This window comes from Parus major, chromosome 10 (genome assembly GCF_001522545.3).
Source record: "Parus major isolate Abel chromosome 10, Parus_major1.1, whole genome shotgun sequence".
Lineage (NCBI taxonomy): Eukaryota > Metazoa > Chordata > Aves > Passeriformes > Paridae > Parus > Parus major.
Genome location: NC_031779.1, coordinates 16,687,666 through 16,714,019, shown reverse-complemented (window position 1 = coordinate 16,714,019; position 26,354 = coordinate 16,687,666). Strand labels below are relative to the sequence as shown.

The window sequence follows — 26,354 nt, the reverse complement described above, 5'->3', positions numbered from 1 at the left end:
AGTCTTATCAATACACATCTGTCTTCACCCGTGTGAACAGCTATGGCAAACGTTTACGAGAGACGCCCTTAAAACTCCCTTGAAGTTCAGTTTTACTTTTGGGTAACAGCTCCAACCCAAAGACTTTTACAAGTATTTTAAAGAGCATCTGTTTTGAAGTTGCAGAAGCGAGATGTTCATATATCTCACATGTGTTTGAGCCAGGCAATCAGTAAAGGCTTATCTTTACAATCAGATCATCAGCAGAAGAATTCACTGATGACAGATGAGTTACAAACCAACTTTTTCTGCAATTCCTTTACTTAGGAAGCAGGTCTGGGATTACACACTATATGATTACTTGAGTTGAGGTTCATTTCTCAGAGCATGTCCTCAGTAACAAGTGATTTCTGTTAGAGCAGTCAAAGGGAAAAGACTTACTAGGAGTCCCATCCTGCTCCTCTCCCAATGGAGACAGGCTGACACACGCATTGTGCAATGAGGAGAACCCGCCTCGTGACAGCCGGGGGTGCTGCTCAGAACCTGACTGCTGCCAGCCCTAACACGGAAAAACCCTGGTATCAAATTCCAAAGAGGCTTTGCTGTGCTCTCAGTAGAGGATTCAGCATGTTGAGGGAAGAAGTTTCAAAAGGAATGACACCTTAAAAAAAAGTTACAGTAACTTCCATGAATTTTCTTTTGATGAAGATTTTTTTCTTATGTAAGAATAAAGGTAGAAGATCCTAAAGATTCCTTTTTGGGTTAGGTAGGACTTTTTCTAAAGCACAAAAGCAAACTAAACCCCCCACAATATCTTAATACCCTTTATCATAATAAACACAACAGTGATTACATGAATTTTCACCAGTCCTGATGACAGTTGCACAGCAAAGCAGCCAGACAAGCAATGAGCCATCACTTTCTCATTTACCAATATTATCAGAGATGCCACCAAGAATTTTGGGGGCGGAGGGGAATTTGCCAGAGCTATGAACAGAGTAACGATCTATTAAGCTTTAGAGCCCACTCTGATAACCCATAAAATTAAAACAACTAGAAATGTTAGGTTTTATAGTCTTTATGGATTTTTAGATGCATTTATGTAACTAACACCTTCAAACTCCAAGCAAGAACACACAGAATTACATCCCTGAAAAAGGAAATTCCTAGTAGTCTGTTTTTCTACATTTTAGATTCAACTCCACAGGAGTAATATCGACCAAAAGAAACCAAAGACCCTCTACTTCTTCCTCTCACTTGCTCTGCAGACAATAAACTCACATAAAACGAACACCACAGATGGAATAATGACTGAACTCAGACACAACTGTAGTCACTTCCAGACTGATTTTTTTTCTGTGGTACGTAACTGTGTCACAATGAGTCTTCCCCATAAATTTCAAACCCAAGTTTTCAAACAATCAAAATGTAAAAAAAAAATAATTCTGTTTGACCTTCATTATTTAGGTCTGTGTGCCAGGTCTAATTAGTTCTCATGAGCACATTCCACTTTTTAAAAACAGACTGTAGAAATACATTTTTCAAACTAAAAGGAACACAACGCATTGTTTTGATGCTACAGCCTGAAGCCCTTTATCTGAGTTTTATCAAAGTATATTCTATCACTGATCAAAGCAGCAATGACAACTTAATGTTCTCTAAAGTTATATATTGCAGTATAAACTTCCCACTTTTGTCTCGTGGCCCCTGGCTCAGCATGACATTGGGGAGACATTCAAAGGTCAGGAGACTTTCTTTCCAAAGCCATCAGTTCCTAAGTGGCAGCTCTATCCATAGCAGAAGTGGAGAGGAGAGGAATTCCATCAAGGCTCTGTTCCCATGTACCCTTAAAACTTCAGGTTGTCATTTCTTCTGTCAGGTGTTTGAATGACAACTTGGTATATTACTGTATCAACTATCTGTCTGTCTAGCAGTATTTCCACATCACCCTATTACTCATTTTATTGTCATCTCAAGACTGTTTCTCACTCTAGTATTAAAATCAATATTTAATCTTAAATTTCTTTCAACTTATTGCTTTGCATATACCACGTAACTAGCTTTTAAAAGCAAAGTCTGGAAGTTACTTGGACATGCAAGTTTTTCCCTTTAAAAAAAACAACTGTATTTTAACAATTCACTGAGAAATCTCAAATTGAGTTTACTAGAAGAATGTTATGCAATTTTATGTTTAATGAACTGTGTTGAAATGAGTTGTGCTTAATACTTCTTATTTAATAAAAAGGCATAAGAACAAGCAACATAACTACCACATTTCTATAGTCATATTAAGACCTCCAACATGTTCACAGAGTTTTAAGCTTCAGATGAATGGCTGTCAGGATTACTTAAAGCACTCTCAACATCTTCAAAATTCCTGTCTACCCCCACAAACAAGTGGAAAACCCCTGGAGAAATGAGGCTTACAGTCACTTGAGAAATCAAGGACTGCCGAGTAGAAGAACAAGCCAAGATTTGAGAGGCAGCACCAAATCTCTGAACAATAGAGAATCCAGTTAAATCTGCTCCCATCCTCTCAGGAATGCAAGAATCTTCCAAGTACCCCCATTAGAAGCAGCTCCAACCCCTTTATCTCCTATCTGAGAGCCCTCGAGGGGAACAGCTACGGGGAAAGCCCATGGCCCAGAGCTCAGCAACAGACAGGTCCCTGCAAGGATTCTGATTTTCAGGAGCACTGCTAAGGCAGAAGCTCAACAGGCTTGGGAGCACCACCGGCAATAATTAGTTTGGCTCTTCCTGCTCCATCCTCGTTTCACCTACACCTCATCAGGTTTCTTAGGAGCTCCTCTTCAAAGGAGGGAAGGAACAGGGAGGGGCTGGAGGGGATAATTCTGTTGATAATTCTGGTGCATGGAAACATTTCACTAGGATCTCACATGGAACAGAAGGGAACAAATGGCAGCACTGGCCCATTCTCAGAATCCAATTTCAAAATTAAAAACATGGGGATTTGAGATGCGGAATTGAAAATAAAATCATAATTGAAAATAAAAAAATTGGGCAACAGCAAGTCACAGGCAGCCTCACATGGCAGACAATCAACTCACAAACTCACACAGACACAGTGTTACCCTCTACAATCAGGTTTGTTCAACAATCTATTAATAAAGCAATTAGTGATCAGAACTCAGGTGGTGTCATTCCGAGATGTCTCTGTCCAGACAGGTGATGCCACCATAACTGTCACTACAATCGGGCAGCCAGGAAGAATTGCCACATAAAAAAGGAACATTTACAGGTCAGTCTGCCCAGATCAAATGAAGGAAGTCCAACAAAACAAAGATGTCTGAGACACTGATGTACAGCATCCAGCTCCCAGACACTCCTGGATCTATTAATGAACTCAGTAATTACATCAGCATACTGCTCATGTTTAAATACACTCAAAACTCAATCAGGCACAGATTTTTTTTCAAGTTAAAGCATCACCAAAGCTAGAGGCCAAAAACAAGTGTGATTGAACTAAAATGATTATAATCTTGCTAAAATGTGCAGGAAAGAAGAAAAAAATCAAAATCAATAAAGTTGTGTTACAATTTTGAGTGACCTTTAAATATAGTAGAACTAATATTAGAAAACTCAAAACACTTGGTCATTACCTTGTGCTACAATAGGATTTTAGGCTTCCAGTTACTGACATGAAGCCTCAGTGCCAGGTTCGGTTTGTGCCTGATCTTTTCCTCTGATATGGAATGACCACAGAAGTTAAAATCTGTTTCATAAAATTGCAGATACTTGAAAATATAACACACTGAACCATATCACAATTTCTTTTTTTAACTAAGCCCATCCTCACTAAATGAGCCTAATTTCTAAATACTTTTTCCAGTGATTGCTCTAAATTAGAATAGCAAATATTAAGATGGAATTTTCTAGTCCAATAAGCCTGGTACACAAAGCAATATTTGAATCCATAATTTAAATGTTACAATGAGAGACACTGATGGCTTCTTCCAACTGGTTCCCATTAGTTTTTAGATTACTGAATTACAGCACATACACACTCAGCACATGCATTTCTGAGGACCTGCTGTGCATCACCAGAATGAGGAATACCAGGAATACCGCAGGCCATTGTTGAAAGAGATACTTTTGTTGGATTTTTTGTTTTTTAACGTCATTTCTGCTACAGTTACAGGAAATATTTCAGTTCCAGTGCACCCAGTAGAAGCCCATCTGGAAGAAGTGTTGGAACAAAAGCCTATATTGGAAAAACATTTTTAACCATAAAATATAGGTCTGGAATTTTTCTGACTATGTTTATACTATTTTTGTTACCAGCATCCAGTGACATTATGAACCTTCCATGGCACACTGAAAAATGTTGTATGATAGTAACAAAGAGGCTTTTAAAACCCCCTCAACAGGGGGGAAGTGGAAAAGAAAATAACACTAAGAAGGGGCAAGCAGACAAAGAGAGAACAGTGAGCAGCTCTATGCACAGATGACTCATTCTGACATTCTATACAGGTGAGGGTATACAGGAAAAACTTCAGTCAACGAAAATTTCCAGGAATTTAGGGGAATTCTTTTATTCTCTGTCTTCACTTCCCCTCCCCATAAATTTCAAGCACTCAAAAGTACTAGTAGTCCTCCTGAGATTTTAACCCAAACCAAATGTTTGAGCAAGGCAGACTGTTATAAAATCTCAAGCAACCAACATCCTTTAATTAAATAGGTACCACTGTGCTTGGACGTGCATGGAAGTTAATCCATAAGGAATACCAGTTGTACAATACACTGCCCTGTGCTTTGGTCACCTCTAGGCAGTCTCAGAGTCCAACCCCAATCATTTCCCATCCACGTTGCCATTTTGTTCCTGACTCCTCCCTGCTGTAATTTCATAGGGGAAATTTTTCATAATAAAAAAATTCAGTCCTTACAGTCTGCCTGGACAGGGCTGTATTGGAGTTTATACAAAACCAAAACATTTAAAATCTTTTCCTCCTAGAAATCTAAGGAATGACTTAGAGATACTATCAGGTATTTTTACTGTGGTTCTGGATTAATACAGCATAATTACCAAAGCCTTACTAATACTGATGTGAAAAACACAACACAGTAACAGGCAAGTGTGGGTAAGTTTTGCATTGATTTAGGAAAAAAAGTAATTAGTTGTTGATGAACCTAAGAGGTAATGTAAAGCTTAGTATGCTGACCCTTGGTTTTATACAGCAAACTGAAGCTAGAATTGAATTATTAAACAGAGTACATAATTTACAGATCTGTGCAAAGAAAACCTTGTTTTTAATAATTAGGCATCAATTCCTTCACAGAAAACAACATATTATTATAATAATTAACACATTTTTATTTAGGAGGCCATGCTCCTTTAAATAGTCACATACTTCCAGAGTGCAAAGCTCATGTAACCTAATCTGTGTTTTCCTCAAATCCCCACAAGTCCATTTACTTAAAAACACCACGCTCCTGGATGGGTGCCTGGCGTACCAAACCTGTCCCGTCGTGCATATTTTTATCCATGTTACTAAATTAGGAAAGCAGAGTGGACTAAGGTTATGCCAACTTGGAAAAAAGAACAGGGTCTGCATCAGTTTGTGCCTTTGCTTTTAAATTCACAATCATTATAAAAAAAAATTTGAACTTTATTAAGTATCAAAGCAATCTGCCCTAACCAGAGAATAACCAGTAATAAAAGCAGAAGGGAAATCTGGGGAGAGCAGGTAAGAAGCCGAATTTATTCCCCTGATTTTGAAGCCTCTAAATCAAAATGTGGAACACAAGTTCAAAAAAATGAGTTAGGACCACATATTTTCATGCCAGGGTCTAGAGTAAGAATAGAATTACTGGCAAGCTGTACCCATCAGTGGAAATCTACTGTGAAAAGAAGGGAGGGAAGAAGCTGTGTTTATGTGCCTTTAATTAAGATTTACTGAAATGCCTTATATTGAGCTCTATTCAGAATTCTAAGTTGGGTATACAAGAAGTCTTTACCAGTTAAATACTGGTATGAATAGTAAATACAGATATTGTACTTTACAGCAACATTAAAAAAGTGAGAGAAATGAATATGCAGTTTTCATATCTGGAAGTTTCTCCTGCCCCCAATTAGTAAACCAAATTCTGAAGCAAAGCAGACTTTGCAATAATCACTCAACATTCCAAGGGTTACTGTATAAATACACAAAGAAGCAATCAACAATTATCATTTGATTTATAATTTTAGTAACGACTGAACCCTCCTTGTCATCACAGTGAAGTGACCTATGCAAGAGAAAATTATCTAGTGTTTATCTATAAAAGTTATGTATTTCAAAATTCATCTGCCTTAACTCTTCCAGCCTTCTGGAAGCACAAGTTGGTTCAGTAATTTAAACTCACTGATCTTACCGCTATTAATTTCCTATTAACTTAGAGGGTTATTCATTATGGAGAGATAATTATTAATTTCCTAATAATGGGTGGGAAGACTCAATCCTCCCTAACATTAAATATGATCAGCCTCAAAAAGGTGTGGTCTTAACAAATGGAATGGGAACACCCAAGTTCTATTTCTGGCTAACACTGACTCCTGCTGTGGCCTGGAGCAAATCACTTCTGTTAAAAACACTTTTTTTCTACTCTGTAAAATGAGGATAACACTCCCTTATCAGCTTCACAGGATCTTTCTCAAATGCTTTGAAGATAAAGTTTTATAAGCCTACAAATGTATTTTAATGAGTCTTAAACTGATTATATTTCTAAAACAATTTGCCCTAAAAAGAAAAAGGATTTGAACAGAACTGAAAGGAAGGGTCTCTGTGCTGTTAACCTCCCATAACATTGCTGCAGTTTGCACTTTAAATACATCGAAGACACAAATTCATTTTCCTTCAGAGTCTGCCTAAAGGAAGCAAAATGGCAACAAGTGGATGCAAGCTGTAGGAGCTTCCAGAGACAACACAGAAGTGTGGATTTGCAATGGAAGCCACACTTTCCCTCTGCTGGGGCAGGAACCTGCCCTGGACTCTGGCACAGATCTGCACCCCTCCAGCAATGGCTGCTCCATCACCTGCACTTCCCTTAACATTCAAACAAACACAAACCCCACATTTAACAACAAATTTGCTATTATTTGGCCACATTTCATTCTTTTTTTTTTGCTTGGTCAACACACTCAGCTCTTGGTTTTTAAAGTTCCTGAACAACATACACAAAGGGAATCATGGTCTAGCCCATGTCAAGACAACTGCTGATTTTTTTTCCCCTCTTCTTAAAGGGAATTTTGCCAAAAGATGGGCTGGGATCATAAACCATACCCTCTTCTTTAATTACTGAGCTTTTGCTCTTGACTTGGCAAAACATTAAGCTTTTCATTTCAGTAAATCTATAATTAACTCCAGCATGTGCTGAGTAAACATAACCTCACTTTTAATTAAATCTTAGAACAAGATGCTACAAAACTTACTGTTTCTAAAGAGAAGTACCTCTCAAGTAATGGGAAAGGAAAAAAAAAAAATAAAATCCTCGTCAAATAAGAAACTTAAATCCAACTTTGAGTATAACCCACCCTCTTTTAAGTCATCTGTTCCCCAAACATGCATTCCAGATAAAAGACCAAAATGTAAACCTGAAGAGCCAGCACTGCACATCAAAAGATTCCAAGGCTAAAGTCAAACCAAACCTAAATGGTAACAGCAAAACAGAGAACCTTGACTTCAGGACTCATCAAGAATAATTTTTATAATGCATCTTACCGGATTTATTTTGTTTTCAAATGACACAGTAACTCACACAAAGAGAAGTATTTCCCAAGAATGAAAGGAACTGAAGTGTCATATGCATTATAACCATCAGAAACAAAGGGGAACTTTCTAATTGGTCATTTGTGAGTGAGAAGATCAGAAAATTTCCTTCTGACAATACACATGTATAGAACTAACTCTACAATTCCAAATTTAAATTAAATATCAATTCACTGAATAAAAAGAGAAATCTTGGAAAAAATGAAGTTCATCTTCTTGTGAAAATACAGTGTCATGTCTAAGTCAAGCTCATACATGAACTAATGTAATAATATGAAATAACCATCTTTTGTTTATGCTGACTTTTTCCAGTAACATCTTTGGTGTCACACATTTCCAAATGGCCCTCAAGAATTCAGATTATTTAAGTGCTACATTTAAATAGCAGAAAACTTCACAAAACTTACTTGATGTTCAAGAATTGCATTTACCAGAGCCAAATAAATCAACCAAGAAACTGTTAAAGACAGCAGCTACAAGATTTACAATTTGCAGAACAAAAAAAAATGTTGCACATTTAAATGAAAACAAGTCCTCAAGAGAACTTTAGAACATTAAATCTCGTTTTACTTATCTGCAACTGTTTTAATCAGCTCATCTCTGAAAGGCAGAACCTCTGAGGGATTCTGATTACCCCAGAACTTAGATACTGACAACTGCATTAGGCAGAAGCTGGTCCGCTTATTAATCTTATCTAAAGTATATTCAAAATACAACATTAAGATAATTTTACAAAGCATTTTCTTCCAGCCATTTGTTATTATATTTCAGTTTCAACACGCTTATTCTGGACAAATTTTTCCTTTTAATTCTCATCAAGTTCAGCTGAGTCACCTCTGAGCAGTTCTCCCAAGAGCTGAAGGATGCTGATGGAAGCTGCTGCAGCAGTGGCAAATCAAACACAGAGCCTTGAGGCCAAAGCTCAGGATCTGCTCTGAGGGTGGCAGCGATTTGGGAGTGTTTGCTGAGCTGAAAGGAAGGACTATCAGTCACACTACCAGAGTGCCACTGCACAGAAGGTGCTTCCCCATCTCCAAGGGACACCATTTCCATGCTTCACCTAATGCCCATTTTCCTCATCAGTCCTTGAATTGCCTGATTTCTTCAGGAAGCTACAGCTTATGTCTCCACACTGTCTGCATGTATTTGTATCATTCTTCCCCTTCTCCTCCCTTAAAATATTTTTTAAAAACTCAGTGAACAATCATGACCAAACCTGAGAAAAGCAGAGCTGTTGTCATTATTAATTTCTCCCATGTTTTATTAAAACAAGTACTTAAAAGATCAAAACCTTGCCCATTCCAGTGAAGATAAACAACAGCACAGGCTCAACCTCTATCAGAGTCTGAAGAATCTCTACAATCAGACTAGAGGTTTAAATCTAAATCTTAAATGCACACTACTTCAATTAGTTCAAAATTTAATTTCTATAAGGCAAATCTTAAATACTAAAAATGAACATTAGGAGCACAATTGTGGAACAAAACCATTAAAAATGCATAATGAATCAACATATGCTATTAATTGCATTGTTTCTTCCAGCTCTTAATCACAATTAAGGAAGACACAACAAAGAATCATTCTTAAGAATTAAAATGCAATAGAACAGTGGGGGTGTTCAGACACATAATAGCAAACATTTACCATCCAACTGTTCTGCAGCTGCAAGGAAGATATTTTTTAGCAATTGATTTAGGATATTACCAAGAGTATCTTCCTAGATATCCATGGAATTTTGAAAAAACTGAGGGTACTTTTAACACTAGACACAGGGAATGGAGACCCAAGAGGAATGGCAAGGCAACCACTGAAGAAATTTCCATAAATGACTGTCATCTAAATCCAAAAGCACTTTTTTAAAGCAGATCTTTCAATTCTGCACAAGCTGCACTGGTAGAAGCTAAGTTATATCTTAAATGGTTCCTTATTATAAATTAAAGCCATTTAGAGTTGCCTATCCCTAGCAGTGCAGTGTCTGCTGAGCAGAAAGCAGTGAACACATAGCAAAATGATGCACTGCAGTGAAATCATGTCCTATCCTTGTTCAGCGGAACTTGCCAGTTTTCCAACAGAATTTCCCAACAGAATGCTAGCTGACACTATAATGAAGATTCATGCTACCAGGATAATTAAGGATGAAACAATCAAAATTTATTATTTTGCTCTCCTTTTTCAATTGTTGAACATAAGTGTTATTTTGAAACTCTAAGATTTTTTTTTTTAATTAAGTCTTTGAAGTCTTCACAATTTTACAGAGAACATCTAAGAAAACATGCTTGAAAGCCCTCTTTGGGAATTGTTCTGTTTAGGAAACAGTCAGTGCAATAGATTAACTCTCCAGTGGGCAAATTATGTAGTGTGAGTGAAAGGCTAATCCTGCTTGGGCTGGTAACACTTGTGTGACATCCAGTCCCGCTGACAGGATTAGTGCCAGCAGCAGCAGCAGCGGCACAAGGGACACCACCACAAACACAAAGACCACACAGCACTGCATTCTCCAATGCATAAGCAGGCAACACCAGTTGCATTCCTGAACATGCCAACTTTTCATGCACACAAACATAAACACGTTCAGGGACAATGCTCAGGACCAAATTTTCAATAAACTTCAGGAGAAATTTAATGCAGCAAGTCTCAGCTGATACCAGTTCCTAATCAAATGTGGTAGACTCCAAATCAACTCTTCAGTAATGTAAATTATCCTTTTGAAAGTCTTTTTTGGAACCTTTTTAAGTTAATGTGTGAAGTTTTGCAGAAAATGTGTCACTTTCTCTTTGAACAAGTCTTTCTTTCATGGTACAGCACCATAAGGTAAATTATCTTTGAGGAACATAAAGCACACTCAAGTCACTCCTTTCTTTTGAATGTAGGACATCTGAAAATTGATGGAAATTTTATTGGCCCTGGGTCATAATGTTTAACAGGTTTATCTAATTCCATTCCAGAGCATTTACATAGTCATATACATTTTTTTTTCTTTCTAATCATAACCATCCTTTGACTTTTTTTTAAGCAGTCTAGAAAAGTGCAAGGAAAGGACAGCGAGACTTCTGCACCCAAAACTTCAAGGAGCATTTGCAATACATTTCTTGAGAATAAAAAATGTGAACTTAAAACATATGAAGGTCACATTGAGAAATTAGTTAAAATAGAACCAAGAGCTAATCCTGTTAGATTAAGTTAGACCAGTTTTTTGAAATCATAGCCTTAAATTTTTATCATCTCTGCAGATCAGAAAATGCAAATGCACCAGGGAAAAATTAAAAACGAAAATTATAAAAGTATTTGAAAATCACCATCATCTTATCTGAATAGATATAAGGGTGATGGAAGAATAATAATGTTATATCTGCTTATCAAAGTATTTAGAAGACAAAAAAATCATTCAAAATCTGCCTATGGCCAACTTTTTCTGACTTTGTGTCACATTTACTTTGAATAAATTTTGCTTTTTTATTATAAACTAGCAAGACAAACATTTGTTATCTACTGTCACAATGAGATAGAACTGCCATAGGCAAAGCTACTAGACATGTGTCTTTTTAGAAAATATGAGATTGGGGCTGTTGGGCGAAAAGAAAGGAAGGAAGGACTGGAATCCTTTCTATTGTGAAAAATTGGAAGAAACATCATTTTATCATAATGACAGTTGTCATTGGCATTTTGTGTCTTCTCAAAGAAGTTCAATATTTTCTTGATACGATGGCAAACGTTGTTAAATAAATACATTTTTCCCACTTCAGCAGCATTTCTCAGGACTCTGCAAGCACAGAGCACAGCTTTTCTTTAACTACAGAGCACACTGGGAGCAATACAAACCGCAATCCCAGCAAGTGCAGGGTGCAGCAGTCAGTAAACCAAGAGCAGATCACTTGGCAAGTGAAGCTGCAAGGCTGTGTCAGTGCTGTGACCCCTCAGACACTGCACTCACCTGCAGGTAAATATTTCAGCTGGTTGTTTGCCAGGCGAAGGTGCCGCAAGGACCTCAGGCGGCCGATCTCCGGACACACAATCTGCAGGGCATTGTCACTCAGGTCCAGAAACTGCAGCTTAACCAGGGAGCCAATGGCTTGTGAGAGAACAGATTAAAACATGAACGTGACCCAAGAGTAACATGAAAATTTTCACAGGACTGCGAGAGGAGGACAAGCCACAGTACCCAACAGCTGTGTGTGAGCACATCTCGAGGTGCTAAAGCTGGTCTCACAACTCAGTGACATCAATTGTGGAAATGCTGCTCTAGCTAACAGACAGCTCTGCTGGCAGCGAGACGGGAGTAACAAATACAGTGATGGACAGAATACTCCTACCTCCAGATCCTCCTCACACAATTCTGCTCTGAAACCACTTTCACCATTCTCTTCCTTTGACTCTATCCAATTTATATTCAGAAAGAGCATAAATTGAACACAAATTCCTCAAGTTGGGAGCATAATTGCAATTAAGACAAGGAAAAGAAACTATCAGAAGTTCTTGCTCCTTTGGGTTTCAAATCTGTCATGATCTAAACCAGCAGAGTATTCAGTGTGGTAACTGCCTGAAAGCAGCAGACACTCTGGATTTTTACTTTCTGCAGATGAGTGCCATTTAGCCTTTTCCCTTTCTGCAATTAGAACTGGAGCAAACAGCATCTAGGTGCATTTGAGAATTCATTAAAAGAATTTAACATAGCATAAACAAGGACATTATCAACTAAAAGCTACACTGGTATATTTTGTATGAAAATCTTTAATGTTTTATGGGAAAATAAAGGAAAAATAGGCCTCTTCAAAGAAGAAAAATGAATATTTTATGATTCCTGCCACTTATTGTGAGCTGGTAGATTACTTACCTTCAGGTACAACAACTATGTTATTTGAATGAAGGTACCTGGGGGGAGGAGAAAAAGCAGAGGACACCACCTGTTACCCTCAAGGACTTCTGCTACATAATCAGTTTGCAAAATATCCAATTTCAGACTGAAAGAGCACCCTCAAAGACATTCCTCCCTATGACCACAAAAGCTGTGGAAACTGTATAAACTGGCAATGGACAAGTACTTAAGTTTCACTTGTATTATTAAATGATTAGCATAAAAATAAAACAAAATTACATACAATTATGTAAAACAAACCATTCACAGTTACAATAATAATGGGCTTTAGTTTTGCGAGTCATATGGAGGAAAACAAAAAGGGAAGAGAGTAAGCAGAGAGAATAACCAGAATAAATCATATTTGATCACCAGGTTATTTGACACTAAATGCTGGCCAAGGAAAGAAAAAAAGCCCACACCCACACAAGTTACACAATTACAAACATTTTCCCCTGCACATAAACTCTCACACTTTCAGTGAAGAAATAAGCACAAGATCTATTCACTGAAAGTGGGTTTTTCAAACTTAAAGTTCATTTTTCAAAAGAAAAACCCAATCTTACACATGGTTATTTATGCAGCTACAGAGGGTGGCCAGATCTCTCACTAAGAATATTCAGCACCCTCTGATGGAGCACTTCCAGTACTTCTGCTTATCAAAGCATAAAAACTGATCTTACATTTTACACATTTCAGATTTCAATCATCATTGCTGCAAAAGAACAATTGGATCTCGTAGAAAATACCTAACAAAATTTTCCAATACTGATATCCAACTGTAAAGGAATATTGAGTACTCAGTGTTCAATTGCTTAGGCACACATGGAATGATTTTCCTGGCATTTTTCCTACTGTATTCCAAAAGCATTTCCTAAAGTAGGAGCCTCTCTTTTCAGGGGGACAGAACAAGGGAAAAGACATAAGAACATTTCAACTACATGGGGCACCTAAACCTTCTCTTTCTCTTTAAAAATTGTAGTTTGCTAAAAACTTAACAAACAGAAGAATAGCATACATGTTTGTAGAAACATAGGATGAGAATTCTCCTACCCATTTCAGCTGCAGCTCCTGAAAATATTTGTGAACTATTCCACTTAAGCTAAAAAAACCTGTATTATGAGGAGCTACACCTTATAGTCCAGCATCAGGGTCATGATATACAAAGAAAAACACACAAATTAAATAACTAAAGATGTAACTTCTAGGAAAGTAAAAATAATTTGTCTCTCAAAATTGAAAACGACCATAACAAAATATTATTTAATTAAATCCTTATTTTGTGATCTCTTCCCTCAAAACAGAACACCTCTTATTGTCTCATCAAGAACTGACTTGTCCTATTTGAGCTATACAAACCAAAGGCCCATTGCAGCTCTCTCAAGACCACCAGAATGTGTGGGATAATGGTGGGACAACTGAGCTTGCTGAACACCAAATAATTAGGCTTGACTCATATAAATCAGTGTTTGTATGAAATTATTTGAAGCTGTAGTTTAAACAGGCTTCCTGATGCCCAGTGGCAAATTATGATATCAAATATAAAAATATTTATTTTACTGCTTTAGAGCACAAACACTCAAGACAGAGGCACGATGAGATAGGATTTGCTCTTGAGTGAGTCGGAGACTGCAGTGACCTACAAAGCAGTTCAATTACACTGTGGACACTGGCTCCAGAAAGGTGGGGTTAAAGGGCCACATGAAGATGACAAGATCAGACAGCTGAGGACACTGACTCCTCAGATAAACACCTCCCATAAACACAATCAGTGCTCCATTAGTTACTCATCTGAAACTGAGACAAAGGGCTTAAAAGGGGCAAAGAAGATATCCCTTTTAACCCCACCACTGCCAATTTACCACAGAAGGTAATCACAACTTTATATAAGAAAAGGGGAAGGAAGAACACATTGTCTCAGGAGCTTACTTAAGTTAATTGTCAAAATAAACCAATTCATGGGACATCCATTTTTTGGATAAGACTGGATAAACTGCTTTGCCTACAGCAATCATCACTCCATAGTTACTACCCCTACATACTCATCCCTGCTCCTATTTGACAATCTGTGAATTGGTTCCAGAAACTGATTAGTACAATCAGCAAGACTGAGATCATAAAAGCCCTGGGAGTTGGGGAGGGAATGAGCAGCTAGGGATGGGCTGAAGGCTGTAACCTGTTACTCTAGCTCTGTCACAACCCTCTGACCACGGCACTGGGAGGTTCCAGGGGTTTATCAGTGTGACACGTCTACACAGAATTTATGGGTTTTTTTTCCCTGAGCAGTACAGACAGTGGTATACAAGTTATTCTTGTAAAAGGAACAAGAAATTTAAAAAAATTAAAATTTGACTTAATATGCCTCCTTCAGAAAAAAGCCTAATAACAAACAAATTAAAAAAACACAAAAAAATTACCCTTTCTTGCCCTCCACACTTCAGATATAAATTATTTGCAAGTAATACATTCTAGATTATTTTAAGATGAGACAGATAAGCATTATAAAAATGTATTAGAACTGCTAAGCAAACTCACAATTCCACGAGGTTTGGAAGCTTCTGTGCAAGGTTTTCGGGCTGAAAGAGAGTTAGAGATTTCTTAGGTTTTGAAACAAAAGCCAGACACACAAACATGGTGTACCCAAGTCATTTTAATCACATACTACAATGTGTCAGCAGGAAAAATGGCAGCAGGAATGTCTATACAATACCCTGAGTCCATACCCCCAAGTATCCATCAGGGCAATCTTGGATGTGTCCAGGGTGAGCAATTCACTACTGAACAGAACTACTGCCTCGAAGTGACATTACCATGTCTTCAGCAAAATGGGAGTCAGATTTCTGAGACTGAAAAGACAGATTACCTCATCTCCTTTTGAAAATATATTCAAATAAATGAGTTAGTTGAAGGCAAAAGATTGCTAAGAAGTTGCAGCCTTCACAGACTTAAAGCAGAAAAAGAACTACACAAGATGTCTAACCAGAATGTATTTCATAATGCTGCTAAACTGGGAAATGACCTACAATCTTTGTGTAGCTTAATCAATTACCACCACGACAGAACTGCTGAATCCATCAAACTAGATTTTCATATTTACATATTAACATGCATATAATTTCCTAACTGCCAACTGATCCCTAGCTGTAATTCTCTTCCTTGGTGGCATTTGTAACCATGAACACGTATCACAAAATTGGCTTCACAAGTTTCAGATGTCATGTTGCAAACTGTACTCAAAACTGTTCAAAGTTAAGAGTGTTTTAGTGCTTAAAAAACCTGCTTTAACATAGATTTGTTTTACTTAAAAAAAGGGATTAACGATACTGATATATGCAGAAACGGCTGTGTTTTAAATTTTAATTTTAAAAGCAATTTTAAAATTTTAATTTTAAAAGCAGATTGATCACACAATTAAACTCTTGTTAAAACTAGAAATTTTCATGTGAATAAGTATCATGTGTGGTACCTTAAACAGCTGTGTTACCTAAAATATGTAACGTCGTGTTCATAACTCGATGATGAAGGAATGTGCTGAAAAAGGTAATATTTTCATGTAGCAAACATGCCCCACGCCAGACCCGAGTCCAAAGCCCAGATTGCCCAACTCGCGAGCAGCAATTTGTGGGTCAGGTCAAGAAATGCCGGCTGAGGTGAAGACCCCGCGGCGGTGACGTCACCCGCGGCGCGCGCTGTCGCTGATCCGGGGCTGCCCCCTGGCGGCGGCTCCGCCACAGCGCAGTCACCGCCCCGGCCGCGGCTCCAACACCGCGATTCAGCTGCCAAAATGCGCTCAAGCACAAAAAAAAAAATCAAACCTTAACCGGAAAAAAGTGTGGAAAAAACAATTTCACTGCCAGCCTTTATTACAGTAAGGATGTTAACCTGAATCACGAGCTATTGTCACTATTTCACCTGCTGCTCTGTCAGAATGGGACAGCATCACATATTCTGAGGTAGTAAATTAAGAATAATTATTCTTGATCATTCTTCCAACAGAGTTAACAAGGCAACCACCTATTTCCTTTTAGTAGATGGGAAATTGGGTACTGGAAGGATCGTGTTATCAAAGATTAACTGAGAAGAGGGAAGATTTGATGCTGGGATACAGGTGTGCTCTATGGCTCCTTGATCCATTCATCATGTCACAGCACTCCATCACTTCCATCTTGCCAATGAAGACAAAAATGAAATTATTCTTAGCCAAGGTAAATTCTGTCAGTTTAACTATCCCAGACATTTCATAGGAGTCATCTGTCAAGGACAGGAGTCATTTTGAGAAAAGAAAAAAAGCTGATTTAGTAATTTATTTTCAGAATTCTGAAAGAATGAACCAGTGTGACAAAAGTACCCCCTAATTTTAGAGAAATATGGTACAGGTTCCATTTTGATCGTTTTCAATAATGTTTATGCAATTTAAAGTGTTTATTGATGAGCTATTGCTCATCACCTTGCATTAGAGAAGTATGAGGAAGACACATCTTCCTTCAATAATTTGTTTCCAGCTATTCTCAGATGGGATTTCCAATCCCCCGACTGCCCCAGTGTACCTGACATACTATGACTTTACTAAAATTGAGAGCAGTACTTCTACTACTAGTGGACATTGAAAAAATCTCATTATGAAATTCTGCTTTTTAAAAATAGCAATTATTTCTATTCCCCCCCAGTTCCTCCTGTTTTTTCCTCTCCATCAATCTCTCAACCTTTTTTCTCAGGGCATGGTCTCTAAAGGTCCCTCACTGTCGCTCTCTAGGTTCTCTCCAATTCACCCAGGCTCAGTATGAAACTCTCTGCAGCAGCTTGTGCTTTAACAGTATCCAATAATTACTTCCTTCTGCGTTTAATGGAGATTGTGAAACTTTCCATGTTCCAAAAAGACATCTGCCTTTTTTTGTAACATGCTGCTGACTTGATCTATTTTGGTCCACTACAACTTCCAACATCTCTTCTGCGGAACAGATGCTCAGTGAATGACACCCAAATTTGTTTGCCTTGTTCCAACAATAGTGCTGAGCACTTGAATGAGATCCCAACAAGGCACATTATGAGCAAGTTATCCTGATTGCTGTGAATCTAATCATGCTCTGCTTCATGCTGTTTGAAAGCAATTTTGCCTAAGTATGACCTACATTTTAACTTTTGTTTCAGTTCTTTATCCAGGTCTTAACACTTACATACAAAACCCTCCTTATTGTTTCATCTTTTGAGCAGTGCAAAGTTTGTGAACCTTACTGCACTTAATCATAACTGAATTTCACAAAGTGTCAAGGCACAGCTGTTTACAGTCTTTGGTTAATTTTATAGCAGTTTTGATTTGTAACCATAAATCCTATCTTTCTGCGAAATTATGACACATTATTAAATTACTGCCCAAAACCAGAGTGCTAAAATAATTCTCTACAGTACATGTCAACTTAAGTGACTCATTCAAGATGAAGAAAAGGCTAAAAATCTTCAGAATCCTTTCAGCCTTTGGCCCTTAAAGTGGAGTACTGGACTCATCCTAGGAAACCCTGAAAACAGCATGATTTTGGTGAATTTTAAGCAGTCATGCCCTACAGTTCCTCTACAGTTGCTACTCTTACCTCTCATACCTTAGAAGAGCCCACCAAAAACACCCAATAAATCCAAACCAATCAAGCAAGCAAAAATGAAAACTTGGGAGACTTGAGCCTATTGACTGTGGTAAGTTCTGACTCTATCATATAAAGTCTTACCAGCCCAGAACATCTCTCACAGTTATTTAACTGCCCCACACTGAATTTTGAGGTCACAACATCCACTCAGGATGAGAATTTCTTCAGTTCAGGGAAAAACAACAAAACAAGAAGAAATCTCAAAAGAAAATCCCACATTAACTGTGACATTAGCTGACATATAACTGTGTTCTATCAACAGCAGCCCATAGACACAAGTTTTTACTGGCACCTTAACAGCAGTTTCAGAATTAGACCCTGGGATTGATACTGCCTTTGAAATGAGGCACACACCAAGGGAAAAGTCATTCAGCCTAAGGAAGAAATGTAGAATAGAGTGCGTAGCATCACCTAACAGGAGAAACTGACCACTGATGTGACTAAAATGTATAGGTTAAAAAACAACCCCAACAGAACAACAAGCCTGACAAGAAAAGCCTAAGAAGGTCTTGAGAGCTTTGAAAGGGTAACCATAAAACATCATGAACTTCCATTTATTATTCACTACCTTACCTATGCAAGTTCAAATACTCATATCTTGCAGTTGATTACATTGTTTAGGATTAGATTATCTATAATATCTTTTTTTTTCCTGTTTCAAAATTCAGAATTCATAAAGAGACAGTCATACCAATGTGGTCAGAGAATTTCTTTTCATGTAAAGTCTCTCCAAGTACTGCAGCCCTTCATCCTTCAGTAACTCCAGAGGGAAGTGACGGAGATTTCGGTAATTTAAGAACAAGTTCTTGTGCCTTTCAAGCTTTGCCTCAGAGATTGTTTTATACAGTTCTGATGCCATGACTAAGCACCACATCTACTGCATCACATCTTCTGAGTGCAGACCCATTTCTAGGAGACAAAAAGAAGAAAAAACCTAGTATTATCAAGGTGTAGCCATGCCTTCTTTTGAAGGAAGAGATCCTGATTACAGATTAGCTGATAATTGATCTAAACACACTTGTTCCAGTTAGTATACAAAGTCCCCAGAACATCCACACCATAAGCAATGTTAGAAGCAAGTCTTTGACTATTTTCTGGATGAAGCTTTAGTGCTTTACAGGACCTGAGATAACAAAATCTTTGGGTATATTTAATGTGTTCAGTTTCGCCCAAGTTCGATGTACCTTTTGGATTATTTTGTCAAAACTGCCACAAGAAGAAAAAAAAAAAGCAACTTTTATTAACCTTATTAACCATTAATGATGTCCTACATCTATCCTGTCACATGTGCTAAAAAAAAAAAAGCTTTTCATAGATAAGAAAAACACATAATAGAGGATTTTAGTCTCAGATTATTGAGACACCGTTATCTTTTCAGGCAGTAAGACAAAATGCAATGAAAGTTTGAAGTGCTTTCCCATATGAAACTAGTGGAATAAATTACCAGTTGGAAGAGATAATTGGGATAGATAGCCAGTAAAGCCATTTAAAAATAATACACTAATATATGAGAAATCTGAAACTTGCATTGAGAAAATTTATAAAGGGTTAGATAAGACAATTTTCAGCTTGTTCTACTAAAAATAAAACCAGAAAGAACAAAGTGTTGAGCTTTAACTGACAATTTCAAAACCAAAAAACAAAAGCAGAAAGACAATTAAAAATTAACTCATATATGAAACCTGACTTTATTCAACTTGTTTTTCACATATAACCAAAATTCAAGTAATTACTATGCTGTCTAGATTTAAACAACAGCAATGCTTCATCTTTTTGACCATCTCATGAAAAACATAATAAACCCAGACTATTCATTCAATTAAAGTTACTATTTTACTACAGACTTATGTACATAAATTAATTCCCATTAACAAAAGGCAAGAACTTAGAACTGCTTCCCACCAATAACATTTTCTATTTTAGTTCAATCCTTCACTAAAGGAGAGGTTTCTAATCATAACAGATACTGATTGGAAGTGAAGGTCCTGACTTATAAATCCCATCTGATGATAGGCCCAGTACACAAAACTCCAGCTGAAGACTGACAACCCAACCATACATACAAATCAAACTATTTCACTAGTTTCAGTAATTCCCTTGGTTTGCAGATAACAGCTCCTAGCAGTGATCTGTGTCCTTCTGGAGCAATACACTTTTGTGGGGTTTTAAAGAGGTTTTTAACCATTGCCTTCATTAGCTGTTTTAGGGAACAGGGGACACACACTGGTTCTTGGCACTCATAACATTAAAGCTCTTTTATCCCAGAAGATCAAGGAAATGAAGCCATTATAATTCCCAACTCTACTTCTGTGATCAGTATTAAAATAACTCCTGGAAAAGCATTAAAATTTTTAACGGGCATAGTCTGAGTATTTATTATTAACCTCTACAACATAAGGTAAAGGAAAGCTCATCTTTCTCTGATTTTTTTTTTAAATCAGAACCTGAGAAATGACAAAACATAAGCATAAATATCCAGTAGCCTTTCGATTTGTCCAGAGATGGTTTTCAGGTGTCCTGCACTTGGAGGCTTCTCTTCACAGTTGTGACTCCATACAACAACTGCACATTTGGCCATGGCACACACGGACACACAGACATGAAACGCCACAGATGCAAAGTCCAGTCACAATCTGGCTCTTACTTCAGAGGAACCTCCTCCTACTCCCTTCCACCACCAGCTAAACTTTTCCTCCCTCAATTATCTTTCACCAAGGAAGAGGCGCAGCCTTACCAAAAAGGAACAGCTACAACCATGGTCTTTAAGAGGAGTAAAAAAGAAGGAGGAGGGCTGATAGTACCCAGTGACCTGTGAGGGGCCGGGTCCTTCAGGGAAGGGCGAGGAGGAAGGGGACGGAGGCACAGGAGAGAGGGAGTGAATGGGGGGAGGGGGAAAAGAGATGGGAAGGAGGGAAAGAAGGGGGAGAGAGTGGCACCGAGCAAAGGGGACACGGGGAAGAGAAAGAAAAACGGGGGGACAAGGGGGGGATGAGAGAGACAGGGAGATCGGGTCCGGCCATAGCGCGTACCCCCTCACGGAGAGGGCGCCGTGCCCGCGCCGTCCGGCGAGAAAACAGCAGGGACAGAGCACCGGAGACAACCTCCCACCGTCAGGACCCGATTGCCCTGGCCCCGACCCCGTCCCCACCTCGGCCCTGCCGGGTCATTACCACTCACCGGGGCCGCCGCAGCGAGAGCGGCACCGCCGCCGGCCAAGGGACCCGGGGGCGGGACGAGCCGGGCCGCGCGAGACCGCGGCCGCCGCTCGGCTCTCGCGAGACACCCCCCCGCCCCGCTGAGGACAGCAGCCAATCACAAGGCTCTATCTCTCCCGCCTCCCTCCGCCAGCCAATTGGAGCGCGCCGCCCCTCAGCACCACGCCCGCCCCTCTCTGTGGGCTGAGGGGCCGGGGGCGTTCCCAGTGTTTGTGTGTTCCCGGTGTTCCGGTCTCTGCCGGTGTTCAGGTGTTCCCGGTGTTCCCGGTGTTCCCTGTGTCCCGGTCTTTGCCGGTGTTCAGGTGTTCCCGGTGTCCCGGTCATTGCCGGTGTTCAGGTGTTCCCGGTCATTCTCGGTGCGCCTCCATGAGCGGATATGTGGGCTCTAGTTGCCTCCCCGCGCGTCCACGCAGCCCCCGGTGCTAACAAGTTGCCCCTGCTTAATCACTGATAAAGGAGAACATAATTTGCTGATAAAAGCTGTGGTCAGGGACCACCCTCTACCTTCGGTGCAGCTGCCGCTGCCTTTTATTTCTGTGTTAACAGCAGAATGGAGACGCCCAGGGGATCCTGCCTGCGCCCACAACCTGCCCATCACGACCATTTTTATCCATGATAGTTGTTGTCCTGTGGAAATGTTTTGATTGTATGTGTATTCACACACACTAGGATGACACATAAAGACTTGTTTGTGTCTTGTCAGTTCTTTGCTGACAGCAAATTCCCTCATCCTCAGGGTATTTAACATCACCGGGTATTAAAAAGTTGCTTTTTGCTGAAGGTCACCTCTACAGCTGGATAAAAAAAGAATCTCAGCTACAGAAATCCTCTTTCTAGTTTCCACAGACTAATTAATATAAAGTGGTCCTAACAAGATTCACACATCAGGTCTGCAGGGTTACCAAGATTAACACCTTGCAGAAGACATTTCTTCCATATATTCACATAACTTTCACTTGAAATAAATCAACATGCAGAAAAGCTTAAGATCTTTTCCCTTTCAGACTCATTTCTCTCTTTTTCAGTTCTAAATAAAGAACAGCAGCCCTTAATGGCTCATTTGTCATTTTCCTGCACTTGAAAGGCAATAATTGATTGTGACAACTACACTTGCTCCATCTTACTTTGCAATTGCAGTCTTTTTGAAGGTTTTTTCTTTTAAGAAAAAAATAAATTGTGTTTTGCTGAAATAATTTACCCTTCAAAATTCACCATCCTCCATATTTATCATATCACTCCATACACATGATTTCTTATTGTGGTTGATAGCACTTGTCTGTTTTTTTCAGCTGATTTTACAAAGTGGCCTGCTTGTAGACCACCATGGTTTTAAAAACAGCAAATACATCACACTTTTTAATGTCATTTTCATCTCACACTATAAATATCTGAGAAATTAAAAGTTAAGCTTGTTTCAGACCGAAGTAGAAGCTGAATATGAGGGCTTTTAGCAACACATTCCTCAGAGAGAATTCTCCAGGATATTGAGTCATTGATCAGTACAAACACTGTTTCTGTCCTTTTTTTACTGAAATAGAAAAATAAAGATGAAGCTTTTTTCCTGGGAGACCTGCTCTTAACAGAGCCAGGATATTTAATGTGTTTATTTACACATATGTTGTAATGGTTTGGGTTTTTTTTGGCTGGAGATTTTTTGAGAGTAACAGGTAGGAGGTAAGATTACTGCACTCTGATATTGTTGAGAGCAAATTTTGTCCATTTCTGCTCACACCAACACACATCACTTTTTCTTGTGTCTGGCCCTCTGAAAGGTCACTCAGGGTTCTCAGGACACTCATTCATTCTGGTTTTTCCCCCTCAACCAATGCCGTGGTGATCTCTGCAAAGTGCTGCTCTCAGATCCGAAAGCTGATCCCTGAAGCTGCGATCCTGCACAGCGCAGGTGTCCAGTCTTGCTTGTGTAGTCACAACGCTAAAAATGATGAGCAGAGTAGGGATATTGGAATCTGATCTTCTGGTGAGGAGAGTGTTTGCCTCATGGTTGCCAAGTCATTCTCATCTAACATGTCAGACAAATGTGATCTCTCTGCCAAGTAAATTTTGCTGTTTCTTTACCCTAATTTAATTCTTATTTTTGTGCTTCTGAGAGCATAGAGGGGTTGACTTTTCCATCTTGCTAAGAAGGATAGCTGATCTTATCTGTGCCTACATAAAGAAACTAATAAAACTTGCCTTGAAATGCCAGTTTAAAGTAGATCTATTCAAGTAGTTTGCAATTGTCAGTGATTTGAAAATCCACCATCATTCACTGGTTTACTGGAAAAAATCCAGTAGCTGAAGGAAATGAGAACAACTTCACTGGTGATCTCTTGTATGTGCCAAAATCACACAAGTCAAATGAAGATAGTGTGAACAAGAAGAGACAATTCTATATCAAATTTATTAAACAAGGTGACTAATTGAGATTGACAACTTAGGGGTGATGCAGGTGGAAATACCTTTACATAGTAAAACTTTATGCAAACTTTTTCTTTTGTTTTGCCAAATGAAACATGAAGAAATAATTTTTATTGAGGCTTTTATTGGTAGTTTCCTAGCTCTCAACGTCACAGACCTACAAGATCCAAAGTATCTCAGTGAACTTCTGAATTTGAGTCCTGAACACTGTGAGGTTCTGCCTCCCTAATAATCCTGCATGAGTCTTTTCCACCCAGTGCTATGGATACCACTTATATTGAATCATGTGCATTAAATTAGACTTTGTAAATTTGGAATATGATAAAAATACCCACTTTGCAATTAAAGGTCAGTTTTTAGCAGCAGAAAAATTCAGTGTGATTGATGAATGACAGCAAGAGAGTGTTTCTCCTTTAAGGTCGGGTAATTACCAAGTATTTTTATTCTCTGCTCTTCAGTGTGTCAAGTAGCAGTACAAAACAGGCTTTCTTTGGACATCGCTGTGTTCTGAGAATTATGATGAGGCAAAAATCCATCAGTAAACACTGAGCTCATGCAGCTATGCTAGGTGCAGAGAGGTCCAGTGGGCTGGAGGAATCTTCTAGGCACAGATCAATCCAGTGATCAACAGATGGAGTTTCAGCTTTCTTTAGGTTCTGGTGTGTACAAGTGTTAGCACAAGTGTGTGAAGCAGTGGACTGCCTGGTGTATCTGCCAGGTCTCACAGCCAGTGAACATCTTTTCCATGCTCAGACTGGAGAAGAATCTGCTTAACACATGCTTGGGGCATTTGGAGTGGTCTAGGAAAATGGCGCAGCTCTCCTTTGCATGGCAGGGTTCCAGCACAGGGGCTGAATGATTTGTGCTGTCCTACTGTCTTCTGTTTTTCCCTAGAAGATGAACATTGCCTGAAATTTTGAAAGCTCTTAAAATGAACATTGGCTAGAATTTTGAAAGCACTTATGCAGTTGAATATGCAATTTCATTTTTCTGCTCCTACAGATGCTAAGGGGTGGTTTTCTCCCTCATCTGAGGACTAGTACCTTCCATTTCTCATCTAACAAGATCTGAGGGCCTCATGTCATCACCAGGTTCTGCAAAGACTTAAAGAAGCAAACAGAACATTTCCAGTTTGCATCCTTTCTTGTAGAATTTCAAATCCTAATTCTTCTTACCCTTGTTTTCACTTTACACTATCTTACATAAGATGTTTTCAGTCAATCCAGCTTTCATATACATAACGGTACAAGATTCTGTTGGTATAAATGTCAAGAATTTTGGATCTATTCTTTCCACAGGAGGTTTATTTTGCATCATGCATCATTTGTTAATTTGTCTCTTATATCAGAAAGAAATAAGCTCTGTAAAATGTTCGGTCTTTACAAATGGAGAAAGAATCCATTCTCCAGAAAGTCCTCATTCTTCTTAGGAGGTCTTTTGTAACTTCCAGTTAGTAATTTTGGTTTAGGGACAAAGCTCTCTTATTGGAGTGGAATAAAGTTACAGTGACTCATCACAGTACTGCTAACTTTGATTCCTTAAATGTTTTAACTCTGGCTTCTGCAGCAGTACAAAAGTGGGAAGGCAGATGGAGCTCCTGCACACCAAGTGCCAGCATGCCAGTATTTAACGTTTAGACAGCATCCACCTTTGGCTCAAGTCTTTTTATTTTCAGTTTATTCATTATTGTATTTGTTAAATTCAAACTGACTCATTTTTCAATGGCACAGTAATGCTAATGAAAAACCTAATTTCAAAGGAAGTTATTTGCACTGCCTGCTATGTTTCAAATCAGCATCGCTCAAAATGGAAGCTTTTAAAACAGTTTATTGCTAATTTGGGCTGAACTAATTTTTGAGGGAAATTTCCTGGTAATCACATTGATTATGTTGTGTAATAGACTCCGTAAGAAGTAATGGAAAGCACTGGTCATTTGGACAGGCTGCATTTTAAATGAAACAACCCTAACACAGAATAAGCAAGCAGTGGATTTTGTCCCTGATCATGCAGTTTCTGCTCATTCTAAATTCCCACTAATCTAATTAATCTCAACTGGAAAAAGAACAATGCCTCACTGACTGCCCCAGAAACCAAATTCCTCTGTTAATGTGTTAAGCAAATATAACAATAGGCAGAATCAACATTTCTGCCTCTGCTCCATTGGGAAATCTCAATGTGGGATCACTGCAAAGGTACCAAACCAGCCAGCCCTCCATGGCATTCCAGTTGTTAGTCCTTTAAAGACTCTGAAAGGAGCATGAGGCTGATGTGGAGGTATTTTGTGTTACCTCTTGTTGACAAGATAATCACAGCTTTCAAATTTATTTCAATTAACCAAATACTATTTTCTAACTTTGGCATGTTGCTGTATGTCACAAATGCATTAATGAATAAAATTTCATTTATTGTTTGTAATTCACTTTATGAAACTCTTTAAACTTGACTGATTTGGTTAAAGTCACTTAAAATATTATCTCCAGTTTTGCTT

The 26,354-nt window shown here is 38.6% G+C and overlaps 1 protein-coding gene across 2 annotated transcripts in view; it reads right to left on the bottom strand.

The window, feature by feature from the left end:
- LRRC28 (leucine rich repeat containing 28) overlaps positions 1 to 21,491 on the bottom strand; it is a 51,580-nt gene extending 30,089 nt beyond the window's left edge. The window contains exons 1-5 of one of the 2 annotated variants that reach the window (XM_015639233.3): positions 21,411 to 21,491; positions 18,925 to 19,142; positions 15,133 to 15,173; positions 12,577 to 12,614; positions 11,677 to 11,814 (exon numbers count right to left, since the gene is read on the bottom strand). In XM_015639233.3, the coding sequence (XP_015494719.1) occupies positions 11,677 to 11,814; positions 12,577 to 12,614; positions 15,133 to 15,173; positions 18,925 to 19,107 (400 nt within the window). In that variant the 5' untranslated portion in view covers positions 19,108 to 19,142; positions 21,411 to 21,491. Of the gene's footprint in view, positions 1 to 11,676; positions 11,815 to 12,576; positions 12,615 to 15,132; positions 15,174 to 18,924; positions 19,143 to 21,262; positions 21,357 to 21,410 lie in introns of those variants that run through there. The other variant, XM_015639234.3, reaches the window with a different exon arrangement.
- Between the last annotated feature and the right edge of the window lie 4,863 nt (positions 21,492 to 26,354).